Raw genomic sequence first — 15,215 nt, forward strand, 5'->3', positions numbered from 1 at the left:
GAAGGCAGGAAGAAGAGTTTGTACTTTATCTGTAAGTGATAGAGGTATGAAGTATACTCTGTTTTTGGTGTGACGACAACCTCAAACAATGGATAATATCCATCACTATGTATTTTATTTGGTGGCCTGTTGACCCATTTTCTTTAAGAATACTTATTTTCTGAATTTAGAGGATTGCACCCATTCTTGTAAGGCTCCCAGTACACATTCATTCGATTCTTTCACCAGATAGGATTAAATCAGCAAAGATACATCACACTTACATAAAAAATATCTATCTATATAATAACACCATATAATTACTCAGTGATTTTGTATGTTTAAAATGTTTATTCAGCATTTATCATTGAAGAGCTGAACTTGAACTGCTAAGGAACTGTGAAAAACAAGACTTTCCCTTTATTGTGAGCCAACATATGACTTATTGTAGCCATTCTCTATCATTGTTACTATAAATAGTTAAGGTCAGAAATGACTAATTCTGCTTCTCTTTTAAAGATGTCTCAGTTTTGATTAATTCTTAATCCCAGGACTTTCTTTAGGGCATCTTTCATGTCTTTGTTTCGGAGACTGTAGATAAGTGGATTTAAGAGCGGAGTCACTGCTAAGTATACCAAAGTCATGATTTTTTGCATTCCTGCTGGGTTTCCTGATGTTGGGCTCACATACATCACCATAAGGGTTCCATAGAACAAAGACACCACCATTAGGTGGGACCCACATGTGGAGAAAGCTTTAGTTCTACCAGCATGAGAGGGAAAACGAAGCACAGCTCTGAGTACCAGGGTATAAGATCCCAAGATGGAAAGGAAGGGGCCAAAAATAATCACTGAGTTGAAGGTGTAGCAGATAAGCTCAGTGGAAGGAGCAGGGATGCAGGCCAGTGCAAACAATGGGCCTGGGTCACACACAAAGTGGTCGATGATGTTGGGTCCACAGAAGGGAAGTTGGGAGATAAGGACAATGGGGACTGGATAGCAGAGAAATCCACTCACCCAACAAACACAGACTAGGACCACACAGAACTTCCCAGTCATGATGGAGGGGTAATGCAGTGGGCAACAGATGGCCAGGTACCGATCATAGGCCATAACTGATAGGAAGAAACACTCCGTTGAACCAAGTGAAAAAAAGAAATAGAACTGGATGAAGCAGCCAGTGAAGGAGATGGTTTTGGTGTCAGAGAGGATGTTGATCAGCATGTTTGGGACAGTGGAGGAAACATACCAGATCTCCAGGAAGGCAAAGTTTCCCAAGAAGATGTACATGGGCGTGTGAAGCCGCCTGTCCCATTTCACTGCACAGACAATAGCCCCATTCCCCAGCAGCGTCAGGAGATAGACCACCAGGATTAATGAGAAGATAAACATCTGCATCTCCCTTTCACCAGGGAAACCCAGAAGAACAAACTCAGTCACAAAATGCATTGTTGTGTTCTGGGATCCCAAAGCTGTTAGAGAAACTGAAGTTAACAGGGCAATGAATAATCACGAACATTTGTAGGTTTTGCTAACAAATAGGTTGGAAAGGTACAAAGGTTGGGGTTGCAAAGAGTTGGACGCAACGGAGCAACTAACACTTTCATTTTTCGCTTTCACTTTCAATATCCCTTTGAGCAGTAGGGAGGAGAGTGCTTTATCCTTTTTTTTTTTTTTTTTAATAGATAAGAAAATAGAATATCAGAGATTTAACGAGTTTACATGAATGTGCAAAACCAGTAGCTTCTAGATACACTGGCTTATTTGGAGACTGGTTTGAAACAAATCCCACTTCATTTCAAATATTGCTATAACCCTGAGTCTTAGTAATGTTTCATCTATTATGTTTAAATCATTATCCCAGAGATAGTCTACATACAAATATAGACTTTAGACACATCTTTTTTGCTTTGAAATAAAGTTGAGTATAGATCTGGAGCAAATAGCTGTAGAAGTCCAGTTAAAAAGCAGGTAAGAGTGGAAATGCAGGGTGGGAGTCTTAAGCTTGCTTGCTTTTGCTGTTCTCAGGGAGGTGCTGCAGATGCCCAGGATTCTATAAATGGTTTGAAACCATCTATCCATTTTTCTCTAGGTCACATTCTGTTATGTGGCTTCTGGATTTGTTGAACAGTTCAGCCCAATCCCCTCCTAAGGAGCTGGTTCTCCCAAAGCACTATTTTTTGTTGGGGAAAAAAAAATATATCCTTTATTACTTGGGACTCCCCTTGTTGAAGCTACACAAAATAAGTCTAATTCCTCTTCCATTATGATGATGGTAGGGACTTAAATAACTGATGGCAGCTATCATGTCCTCTATACATGATTTCTTTTGGAAGCCATCATTTTCCTGGTATGTGTCCCCCAAGCTGCACTATTTCACATCATAACTGAGCTCTTGAGGTAACTTGCAGCTGGACATATCAATTTCTCTAGAATGTAAACCACATGACTTCATTTTTGCTAGGAATTAAGCCCTAAATCGGAGAAGGCAATGGCACCCCATTCCAGTACTCTTGCCTGGAAAATCCCATGGACGGAGGAGCCTGGTAGGCTGCAGTCCATGGGGTCGCTAGGAGTCGCACACGACTGAGCGACTTCACTTTCACTTTTCACTTTCATGCATTGGAGAAGGAAATGGAAACCCACTCCAGTGTTCTTGCCTGGAGAATCCCAGGGACGGGGGAGCCTGGTGGGCTGCCGTCTCTGGGGTCGCGCAGAGTCGGACACGACGAAAGCGACTTAGCAGCAAGCCCTAAATACCATAACTTGTCTGCTCATTATCTTGCTTTTACCTAATTTAATTTAATAATGAATAGAGAGGTTACTTTAGGTTGTGCTAAGACCAGAAAGATGTTTCTCATATTGGCTGATTTAGGATTTGGGACAGGACTATAAACTTGGATAATTTGCTAAAAACCTTCCTAAAACTATTGGTATAGGTTCATTTCTATGTCCTAGAGTTTCCTGGTTAAAGATCAAATATTTGACTGGGTAAGCCACCATCAATATTTTAAAATCCATAGTATATTAACTACAAAATAGGATAATTGGCTATATTATTAATGTCATTGTTAAGATACTCACAAAGTTTCATCTTTTTGCAGTTTATGCAATCTTCAGAGTGCAAAAGGCTTGACTCTCAGTAGTTCAGCAAACCTGGAGCAAACTCAGAGGATAAATGTTTTATTGCCAAGGTAGCTTTGGATATTTGTATTGATTAACAGTATTTTTAGAATGATGACACAGTTTGCCTCTATAAGCATGACTCATAAACATGAAAATTTAATTTTTGTCCAAGCAGTTTAATTCAATGGACTACAATTGTAATGAGCATATGTATTAAAACTTACAGGAGAGTTATAATTTCAAATATGCTTTCCATAACTATACCTGTATTTGCTGACCACATGCTGTCATTTTGCTTGGAAAATACAGTTACTAGGCTTTCAGCAAAAAATATTGAATAATGAATTTAAATTGTAGCATGTTATTCATTTTACTTATTCATTTGTGCATTTCATAAATGTTTATTTACTTTTTATTATATTTCTAGCAGTGTGCAAATTCTGGAATAATGGTAAACATAGGAAATAAAATTCATCCCTTTTTGGAATTTATGGTTTATAAAAACTACCCATATTGTCACTTACATTTGTATAGTCACACTGTATGTGACTGGAACTTCCTTCAACTGTGTGTTTCACCATATACCCAACTATGTGCTGTGCACCTAAAAAAGACATTTATTCCAGTTAGAACTAAACTTAGATAAATCTACATAGTGAATGCAGTAGCATGATAAATTTTATTTGACATAGTGAGATATTTTCAGCTTTTTAAGACAGAAGGCAGTGACATGAGACATGAATTGATTAACTGTATTCATCTACTGGAAAGTTCTTGGCACCAAGATGAGAAATATAATTTCAATTCATGGTTTTTGACCTGGAACCGAGCCTCATAAATCTTAACTCCCACTTGGTCATTTGACTTCATAATCTTTATGACCTTTTGATGTTTGTGCTGCAGTAAAATTTTAGTTACTATGGAATACAGGATCAGAGAAACATGTATAAATGAGCTTCACAGATCTCTGCATCCATTTCTACTGCCTCCACCTCCAAAGTATATCTATTATAAGCTCAAATGATGAATTTGTTTATTTATTTTGGCTGCCCTGTGTGGCATGTGGGATTTTAGTTCCCCTGACTAGGGATTGAACTTGTGCTCCCTGCAGTGGAAGTGCAGAGTCTTAACCACTGGACATCAGGGGAGTCTCTCAAATGATTAATGTAAGTCCACTTTGTACTACTCACCTCAAATGATACAACAGATGAACAGTCGGAGAGAAGAGGAGGAAAAAGGAACCTGGGTGGTTCTTTCTGTATGAACTAATAAGGAAGCCAGGTCCTCCTCTATAACTCCAACCACTTGCTTAGGATTTAAGCTACCTTGCTCAGAGGAGAACTCTTTAAAAATTATAATTGCAAGATTCTTCTTTCTTTAAAAATTTATGTTTTAAGGTTAACCTATAGATAAATCCAAAGTACAGAAGAGTCTGCTGGCCTACTTGTTTTTCAGTTTCTACTCATCACTTGTCACTGGCTGACAACTCTGAAAGAAAAATAACAACCTGCTTTAATTGCTCTAGCTGAAGGTATTTGTCAATCAAAACTTCACTGACCAATATTAGAAAGAAAGTGATTCAAGACTCAGGTTGCATTCTAACTGAAGGATAGTTAATTCTCCCTTCAGAATATCCAAGACATTTGAGCACTATTTTCTTTAAGTGAGTTATATAGTGGGAATTCTGTGATAACAGAGTGAGCCCTTAATGTGAATATTTCACCCAAGACCTCCTTAGGAGCGTGTTGGAAGAAGAGAATTGCAGGCCTTAACACATTGTTCCTATAAAGAACAAAGAGCTAACAGATTTACACAAGAATAACGTGCTCTTACAGCAGTGGGTGTACAGGAGGATGCAGGCAGACTTTCCTTACATACCTGATGATGTTTCTGTCTCCAAGAGGAGGATGTGAGAGAATTTCTAGCCACAAGATTGTCCTCATTACCCCATCTAAAAGCTCATTCATGGATGGATAGGAGCATCTGGGGCTCCAGAGACTTGTTTCCTTTAGTACTCTGAACAAGATGAAGTGTATTTTTCATGCCAGTGATTATTAAGTTTGCAAGTCTCTCTTGAATAGGATCCGTAGTTCCCTAGTGTGCTCATTAGTAGGCACCTGGTTGCTTAGGCATGTATCTCTGTGCATCCATCTAATCCTCCCTATATTTGTTTGTATTTCCCCAGTGGTTTAACTAGTGAGATACAGAGGTCTGGATAAATATCCAAGAGAAGCCAGGAAAATTTTCTTCTTTGTGGAGATAACCTTCCTCTAAAGAACTGATCTGAGTGCAGGAAGGGAGGTAGAGAGTGGGACAGGTTAATGAGAGAGGAGATAAAAAAAAGAGAATGAGAAAGAGAAAGAGAAAGAAAGAATGTGTGTGCATTTAAGTGTGTGTGTATATATGTTTGTGTCTGTGATCTTTTCTCCAAAGTACATCCATTTCATTCTTGGTATTTAACCTGTAAGGACTTAAGTTAAAAAAATTCTTTGTCTATACCAAGTTACTTAAATTTGTTATATTTGACATACAAGAAATAATCCCCCTTTTAAAATTTAAGGATAATTTGAACACTTTTTTTGAAAAAATTGAGTTTTTTGTAAAAGTGGATATGCACTGCTATTCACTGACATAATACAATATTAGTGAAAATGAAAATTTAGCACTGTAAATGGTTCAGAGACAGGAAGTATGATTTCTTTCATTGATACCAGGTTAAGGAGAACAAACAAGAAGAGGCAGAGAACCTGAAGGGAAGAATTCAATCATAGCAAGAACTCAAGTAGAGAACACTACTGAGTTTACGAGTGAGGATGTGTAAGGACAGAACAATGTCTGAAAATGTCCCTGTCCCAGCAGTGTTAACATCACGTGAGAGCCTGTTAAAATACAAATTCTCAGGTCCCACCCCTACCTAGTGAGTCAGAAACTCTCAGTGTGGGGCCCCCTTTTTGGACAAAACTTTATGTGATTCTGCTGCATGCTGAAGTTTGACAACCACTGTATAGATCATTAAAGATTGGGTTCAGGATGGGTATGTTTGAAGGAGCTTCTAAGTTTGGGAAGGATTTCAGTAGGATCAGGAATTAGCTGAGCATGGTTTGGAGAAAGGATTAAGAATGATATTTATAGGGATAATTGACCTCTGAAGCTGAGTTTTAGATAATGTTGTATGTAGAAAACCAGGCTTAGAATTTTAGGCATCTGGGAGACTTTTGAAAGAGACCTGGGATAAGCAGGGAAATGGTGTAAAAGATTATTCAGGCATCATGTGAAAGGGAGTGACCTGGGATTAAAAAGGGGCACTGGGTTTGAATAGAGTTGAACCTAAAGAGAAGGTGGTGGGCTAAGAAATAGAAAACTAGAACACAGAAAATCTAGGCCCTGGCCTGACTGCTTTTACTTACTAGCTGTAAGAGCCTGTTGAGTTCACTTCTTCAAATATTATATACATATCTTCTTTGTGTTCTCCATAGGGCTGACATGAGAATGAAATAATAGGAAAATATTTTGCAAATCATAATATGATTGTGATTGAAGAGCCTCAGGAGTGGTTTCCTAACTCCATTATCTCTCCAGTTTGTTATGGAAATATCATTCTAGAATTAGAATTTCTTTTCTGAGGCTCTAGGAGGACTTTCCATTCTTCTTGGGCAAACCAGTTCCTTGACTTTTACTCCTCCCCAAATATATATCCCCAAGATCAGGTTGCAGATACAAATTCCTTTTAAAAGAAATACAAAGTTTTATTTGACAACTAGAAATAAAGAATTTTTATAATACCCATGCCTCTATTTAGTCTGTTGTCAATGAAACAACCAGGGTCATGACCCTTTTAAAATATAATGGGATTCTACTACTCCTCTGCTCAAAACTCTGCTCAGAAAGGCTTTCCATCTTATTCAGAATTTAAAGTTCTTACTATGGCTCACAAGGGCCTGTACAACTTGGCCCTCTGTATGTATGCTCTCTTTGACTTCTCTGATATTTCCCTCTTAATCTCTCTATTCCAACCAAACCAAACTACTGACAATCCTGCCTCAGGCTCTTATGGAGAACTTGCCTCCCTCTGCACGGAATGCTCTTCCTTCAGCTATGCACACAGCTCATTCCCTCATCTCCTTCAAGCTTTTGCTTAAATGCTACCTTCTCCCCGTGGCCTTCCCTGATGGTCCTATTTAAAATTTCAACCTTTTCTCCCTCACTTCCTGTCTCCCTTTCCCTTTCTCCATATTGTTTATCACTTTCCAACATAACTATATTTTTGCTTGTTTTTTTTTATTGTCTGTCCCTCACTAGAAAATAAACTCCACACACAGAGTGTTTTGACCATTTTGACCATAGTGTATCTTTAATGCCTATGAGAGTATCTAGAATAAAGTAGATGCTCAATAAATTTTTGTTGAATTGAAAAAATTACTATTTTAAATGATGTTAAAACATAACTTGCCGGGAGCCAGCGTGAGGAACTCCGCCCGTGGCAGAGGTCATGAGGAAGGAGGCTCGGCATATGCAAAGGCGGGATCGAGCCTCAGGACCCCCCTGGAAATTCTCGAGCACCTACCCCCAAAACCAGAGTCTGCCTACTTTACTGCTTTGTGCTCTCACCTACACCTCTAACTTTATAGGGGGCTGTCCCCCACCACCTCTCTCTGAAAAAGAGTTAACTTATAGCTCCAGTTAATAAAGTTCCTGGGCGTGACAAGAGTGTTTCAACCTACAAACTCCTTTGGAAATCCTCTAGCCTGCCTGAACAGTTTCTTCCGGCCACATGAGATTGTTGACAGCCTCCCAACCATGAGAAGCATGAGATGTTCTCAACTGTCTAAATACAGATTCCTTTGAGCAGTTAAAAGATTGATTAGAAATTGTATTGGTGAAGGGTTTTTCACTTGTTGGGCCAATGTTTGCTGCCAAGTTTCCATATCCCTTACCTACTGTGTCCCTGGGAGTGTATTGATTAATATAGTTGGTGTATAGAAATGTAAGTAGTAGCCTTAATGTTTGTAACCTTGGACACTTGAGTTAATTCTTTTCTTGTTATAGCCCACCACACTTTTGCCCTATAGGAATGCAACTTTATCTAATGCTTTCGGAGGGTGGCACCTGACTTTAGAATAATCACGTTTAGAGAAAAATAAGTTTTCTGAAGAAAGGATCATAAAATGTTAACAGGCCTCTTGGCCAGAAGATAATGTAATTCACCTAAACTTTTGCATATGATAAGTTTGCAGGAAGAAAGCTTGGCTTACTGCTGACTCTACCCCTTCCCCCATTATCCTCTATGCATAATTTAAGGTATAAAAACTACTTTGGAAAGTAAAGTGCGGGCCTTGTTCACCGAAACTTGGTCTCCCCATGTCGTTCTTTCTCTCACCTTCTGGCTGAATTCCCATCTGGAGCATGGAGGCTTGTTAAGCCTACTAATTATGCCTGGGCTTCTAAGATCTGACTGGGGAGGTCTTACTGTCTCCTCTCCTTCAGGAGAACGGGAGGACACCTGCGGCCTACGTAGGTGACGCAAATTCCTTATTTTGGAATTTTATTAGCTTTCCACGTAAACCAAGTTATTCAGCCTCTTTTCTTCGCTGAGCTATCCTTATTAGATCACTCTATATCTTTAATTCTATCGTATCCTGATTGCCAAAACCATCTTCCCTTTGAAATTGCCGAATCCACTGGGGCTGGTCCCAGGCAATAACTTATATAAGCATGAAACTTTCGGTCTGTCCCTAATCTGGAAGATTCTGGACCATGAGGAGCTAAGAGGATAGAAACTTTTTCTATTACTAAATCCTTTGGTTATGTATCCATTAGACATTTAAATTAGATTATTTATTCACTTTAAAGGATCTTGTACTGTCTTAAGCAATGCCTTCAGAACACTGATGATGATTCACCTAGGATAACTTCTCTTAGTCTAGCTTTACCTCCTTCCCCTAATAATCAAAACTAAAACAGTGTGTGAAATAGGACAAATATAATGCCCTCATATTACTATCTAAGAAGTTATTCATGTTGAAAATATTGTTACTATACTTAGGATGCAGTCTGAATCAGCTGTGGTTTAGCTCTGCAAGGTTACTTAAAGAATAAAACATGGATGGAATCCACTAAAAACGTCTTCTTTACTGTGTGCACTGGAAAATTAACAGCGGTATATGAGGCTTTTTTAAATTAATCTTTTATGCCTGGACAATGGTTCGCTTGTTCTCATGTAGATTAGTTTATGTTCATTCTATTTTCAGGACTTTCTTCAGTGCAGCCTTCATCTCCTTGTTTCTTAAGCTGTAAATCAGGGGGTTTAAGAAGGGAGTCACCACGGAATAGAACAGAGTTATAATCTTCTGAATTTCAGCTGGGTTATCAGCTGTAGGGCTCACATACATGGCCAAAAGAGCCCCAAAGAATAAGCACACCACTGTCAGATGTGATCCGCAAGTAGAAAAGGCCTTCTGTCGGCCTGCTGCTGAAGGGACTTTAAACACGGTAATCAATAAAAGGGTATAGGAGCCAAGGATGTACAGAAGAGTTAGCATGATAATGAGGGAGCTCAGGACATAGAAGACAGTCTCAGTGACAGGAGCTGGGACACAGGACAGAGCCATCAGTGGGTCCATGTCACACACAAAGTGATCGATGGTATTGGGCCCACAGAAAGGCAACTGAGAGAGCTGCACGGTAGAGACAGAGTAACTAAGGAACCCAAATACCCAGCAAAGAGACAACAAAACAGAGCAGAGTTGTTGGGTCATGATGGTTGGGTAGTGTAATGGGCGACAGATAGCAAGATACCGATCGTATGCCATGATACAGAGCAAATATACCTCAGTTGTACCAAGGGAAGTAAAAAAATATAACTGGAGGAAACAACCAACAAAAGAGATGGTTTTTGTTTCTGAGAGGAAATGGATTAGCATACTGGGCACAGTGGAGGTAATGTACCAGATTTCAAGGAAAGCAAAATTCCCTAGGAGAATATACATTGGAGTGTGGAGCCTTTGGTTCCACCTCACAGCGCAAACAATGGTCCCATTTCCCACCATGGTAAATATATAGATTCCAAAGAACAGTGAAAAGAGGAAATACTGTAACTCTTGACAACCAGGGAAGCCTAGGAGGATAAACTCCGTCACGGTGCTTGCTGCTGAATTGTTCATGAATCCCAGGACTGCATAGAAGACAGAAAATACCAATATATAAGTTGCTTGTTTCTTGAAAAACTTATAGGAAACCTAGGCAAGGTATATATGTTGGCTGTTTTGCAATTAGCTTGGAATAACCCATCTATTAACTCGTATCTTATTTAAAAGCTACCAACAAACAAATGTCAATAAAAATGGGTTCATAACAATAGAATCTTTATATTACTTGGATTTTGCTTATCAAAGGATTAGGTTAAAAAAATCCTCTCTTCCCTTTGAAAATTTTGAAAACTCAGAAGCACTACCGTCTGTGAAAAGAAAAAGGTTATCAGTTTGTATTAGATTCATTTGTATTATTTTTTAGGGCCCAACATATGATATCATATAGCATTTGTATTCTCTGTCTGGCTTATTTTACTAAGCATAATATTCTCTAGGTCCACTAACATTGGTGCAAATGGCAATATTTCATTCTTTTTTTATGGCTGAGTTATATTTCATTACATATATGTATACAGGTAATATATGGGCTTCTCTGGTGGCTCAGGTAGTAAAGAATCTGCCTGAAATGCAGGAGATCTGGTTTCAATCCCTGCATTGGGAAGATCCCCTGGAAAAGGGAATGGCTACACACTCAGTATTCTTGCCTAGAGAGAATCCCATGATAGAGGAGTCTGGCAGGCTACAATCCATAGGATTGCAAAAGAGTTGGACATGACTGAGCAACTAACACACATGCACACATAGGTAACACACACACACATATCACACATATCACATATAGCTGTTGGTGGGTACTTGTATAAACTGTTTTTTTAACTTCATATATTTTGTATTTTTTCCATGTCCAAATTATAACTCTGCAACATTAGTTCAGTGGCTGCCTTGTTTTCTGTAGATTTTATCAACTCCTTAATGATAGATTTTGAGTTTTAGCATTTTATATTATAATAAATGCCCTAATTAATATTCTTAAGCATATTATCTTAGTATACTTGATCCATAAAGTAAGGTTATAATGATTCAACATTTAATAATTAAACTAATCAATGTATTGTGTCCTAGTTTTTGATGATGATTTTTAGATATCCTTTGATGCCCATCATTTACTGAAGTCAACAAAGAAAAACCCTTTTACATATAAGAAAAAATCCTGCTTAATAGTTCCATAGCATGTTATTCACATCCATACTAGAGCCTGTGCCATAATGACTGAATAATGTGTTGTGTTTCCTCTAGACTGAAAAATTTTATAATTCATAAATGATGTTAAATTTATCTTTCTATTCTCATTTGACTGAGTTTCTGGTGCTTAGTAGGCACTTGCTCAATGAATTAATGGTTGAATGAATTTTGAACTTGTCAGTTCTGTCACTGAAAAGCTAACCTACTGAATTTATGAACATCACCATCACTGAGCCTCTAATCTGAACTCATTGGGCAGAGACTTGTGACTGACCAAACCTAAGATCTAATCCCCACTTGCCTCATGTCCCTGTCATATGTGAGTGTCCATTCTAAATACAAGCCTCCCTAGTTACTTACCCTTTTCATACAGTTCATGGGGGTCTCAAGGCAAGAATACTGAAGTGATTTTCCATTCTCCAGTGGACCACGTTTTGTCATGTATGTATATAGTATGTAGTATGGATCTAGATGTAGTATGGATGTAGTAAGTAGTAGTCATGTATGGATGTGAGAGCTGGACTATAGAGAAAGCTGAGGGCTGAAGAATTGATGCTTTTGAACTGTGGTGTTGGAGAAGACTCTTGAGAGTCACTTGGACTGCAAGGAGATCCAATCAGTCCATCCTAAAGGAAATCAGTCCTAAATATTCATTGGAAGGACTGATGCTGAAGCTGAAACTCCAATCCTTTGGCCACTTGGTGCCTAGAACTGACTCATTTGAAAAGACCCCGAATCTGGGAAAGATTGAAGGCAGGAGGAGAAGGGGATGACAGAAGATGAGATGGTTGGATGGCATCACCACCTCAGTGGACATGAGTTTGAGTGAACTCCGAGAGTTGGTGATGGAGAGGGAAACCTGGCATGCAGCAGTCCATGGGGTCACAAAGAGTCAGACACAACTGAGTGACTGAACTGAACTGAACTGAACTGAGTTACTTACCCTCTTTTATATTTTCAGGCCTATTATCAACATTCTGTTCAGCACTTCTTCTTTTTTAATTAATTTTTCTTATTGGAGTATAGTTGATCATTACTTCTCCTTACTCCATCTTTTCCTTTTCCCTTTTCCCTTTAGTATTCAAATCTTGTGAATGGAACTACTTACTATTAGTGAATGGAGACATTCACTAATCCATTTAGCATTTGCTAAAGTCAGAAACTTGTCATTCAAAGCACTTTCTAATTTTGTCAGTTCCTATATGCAATCAATCACAAACTTCTGTTGATTTTCCCTCCCAAATGTTTTTTGAATCTGTTCTGGGTATACAGGAGTTCAATGAGAAAGCAAAAAATGCTTTCTGTTTGGATGGATGAGTAGCAGAGTAAACAGCTACATATATAACCAAAAAGAAAAATAAGCCTCCTTAGGAAGGGCTAAGTATGACATTTTTGGAGAAAAATGGATCCTCACATGGGATGGTGAGGAAAAAAGAGAACATTTACTCTGCAGCCTATGTGGTGACATACTACAACTGGATCAAGTTCACAACTGATTGACTGATTGACTAAATCCAATAATACTTAACTCAGTAGTCCTGTTGTATCACCTTCAGTTCAGTTCAATCTCTCAGTCATGTCCAATTCTTTGTGATCCCATGGACTGCAGCATGCCAGGCCTCCCTATCCATCATCAACTTCCAGAGTTTACTCAAACGCATATCCATTGAGTTGGTGATGCCATCCAACCACTGAATCCTCTGTCACCCCTTTCTCCTCCCACCTTCAATCTTTCCCAGCATCAGGATCTTTTCAAATGAGTCATTTCTTCACTTCAGGTGGCCAAAGTATTGGAGTCTCAGCTTCAACATCAGTCCTTCCAGTGAACACTCAGGACTGATTTTCTTTAGGATGGACTGGTTGCATCCTAAGGGATGCAGTCCCTTGCAGTCCACGGGACTCACAAGAGTCTTCTCCCACACCGCAAAAGCATCAATTCTTTGGCGTTCAGCTTTATTTATAGTCCAACTCTCACATCCATACATGACTACTGGAAAAACAATAGTCTTGACTAGACAGACCTTTTTTGGCAAAGTAATGTCTCTGCTTTTTAATATGCTGTCTAGGTTGGTCATAACATTCCTTCTTTAAGGAAAATAAATAAAGTAACCTTGATTTGTGTTCAACTAGCGTAACATACTGTGTGTTCTTGGGCAAGTTAACACCTTTTTTTCAGAGCTCCTGTGAAAATACTGTTGAGTATATTCAATATATGCGAAGTACAGTTCCTGGAATATAATTGGACCTAAAAAAATTCATAGCCATTGTTGTTAATAATAGTACTGTCAACAAACATGATTACAAAGTATAGACTTTTTAGCATAATTATTTAAAAACCTTAGTGATTAAAAAGTTACTCAGTTCCAATGTATCACACAGCAAAGCTATGGGCAACTCTCTTTGGTTTCTGAGATATATTTTACTGACCTCCTTGTATATTCTGGCATTTAAAAACATACAGTTTGGTATGATATAAAGGAATAAGACATTGAAACATTGTGATTCAAGAAACAGAAAATAAGTAAAGGGAGTGTGTTACTTGTGATGTACACCAGAGTAAGTGGGAATGTTATATTTAATTGGGGGCACTGTAGAAAATGAGTTACTGTGTGCTAAGTTGCTCAGTCATGTCTAACTCTTTGCAACCCCATGAACTGTCACCTGCCAGGCTTCTCTGTCCATGGGGTTCTCCAGGCAAGAATACTGGAGTGGGTTGCCACGTCCTCCTTTAGGGGATCTTCCTGACCCAAGAATTTAACCCACATCTCTTATGTCTCCTGCATTTGCAGGCAGGTTCTCTACTACTGCGCCACCTGGAAAGCCCATGAGTTCCTTAGTACAACTCTAAATAGTCTTCTCAGACCAAATTAAAGTTTACTAAATTTCTGAATAATGAAACATTTTTTATGAATCACTAGACAAAAAAGTTTCGGGGGAAAACAAGTTTCAGGGATTGTTAAACTGAGGGAGATGAGTAGCTGGACACTAGAATCAACATTTCATATAACAAGCTTATTATGTTACTAGTGACTGAAACTTCATATCCAGAAACATAAAGCCACAAAAGTTTGCAAAGGTATATTAATATTCAAATGTAATTCCACTGTAGCTAGGATCAATTTGTAGGTGTCTTAGAAAAAATACAGTGATGCCAAGACAAGAAGAAAAGTTACTTACCCTTCATGATAAGACTAATTATGGACAAAGCTGGGAATAAATACTGAGTCTGTATCTTCTCACTGATGCTTTTTCCTTTACATGGAATCAAAAGCCAGGGGCCTGATCCTGAGCATCCTACAATATACAAAGTTAAATGCTGAAACTCCCTTTCCTCCCTTCCTGAATTACTCAAAAGAAACAGTTAAAGCAACAGGGCACATCTGTTGGGCAATGTGATAGCCAATGAAAAGAATTACAGCCCTATAATCAGTCATGGAGACCTGGGCCTTAGTTGACATACTGGTATTTTCATCAAGAGGTACATAAGAGACCTCAGTCTACCCAAGGCAGCCAGATCTTTCACTTGCCTCACCCAGAAGAGACAATTCAACAGAGCTTTATATTTTGGTTACTTTTGCTATACAGTGATGGAAAGAATGGGGTATAAACCTCATGAGGAGATTTCAATAAGGGAGGGTGAAGGTGAACGAAGGGAGGGGGAGTGTTGTTGAGACTCCCCAGTGAGCAATTAAAGTTTCATCTTAGAGATTATTGCAAAGTCTTCAGAGTCCTCTTGGGCTGGTTTATGACTCCCTCAAGACTCCTTGGTGTAACATCCTTT

At 38.7% G+C, this 15,215-nt stretch overlaps 2 protein-coding genes across 2 annotated transcripts; both read right to left on the bottom strand.

Moving 5' to 3' along the window:
• Positions 1–503: 503 nt before the first annotated feature.
• LOC129621142 (olfactory receptor 11H6-like) lies at positions 504–1,497 on the bottom strand. Its single transcript, XM_055537219.1, is given in 2 exon segments — positions 504–1,478; positions 1,480–1,497. Coding segments are annotated over 2 exon segments (993 nt in total).
• Positions 1,498–9,337: 7,840 nt separating this feature from the next.
• LOC129621151 (olfactory receptor 11H4-like) lies at positions 9,338–10,282 on the bottom strand. Its single transcript, XM_055537227.1, has one exon. It carries the CDS (start codon positions 10,262–10,264, stop codon positions 9,338–9,340), a length of 927 nt encoding a protein of 308 aa, XP_055393202.1. The 5' UTR covers positions 10,265–10,282.
• Positions 10,283–15,215: the final 4,933 nt, after the last annotated feature.

Source organism: Bubalus kerabau, chromosome 10 (assembly GCF_029407905.1).
Source record: "Bubalus kerabau isolate K-KA32 ecotype Philippines breed swamp buffalo chromosome 10, PCC_UOA_SB_1v2, whole genome shotgun sequence".
NCBI lineage: Eukaryota > Metazoa > Chordata > Mammalia > Artiodactyla > Bovidae > Bubalus > Bubalus kerabau.

Bases quoted from the DNA above. Each gene is read 5' to 3' on its own strand.
- LOC129621151 (XM_055537227.1), bottom strand. From the start codon at position 10,264: ATGAACAATTCAGCAGCAAGCACCGTGACGGAGTTTATCCTCCTAGGC.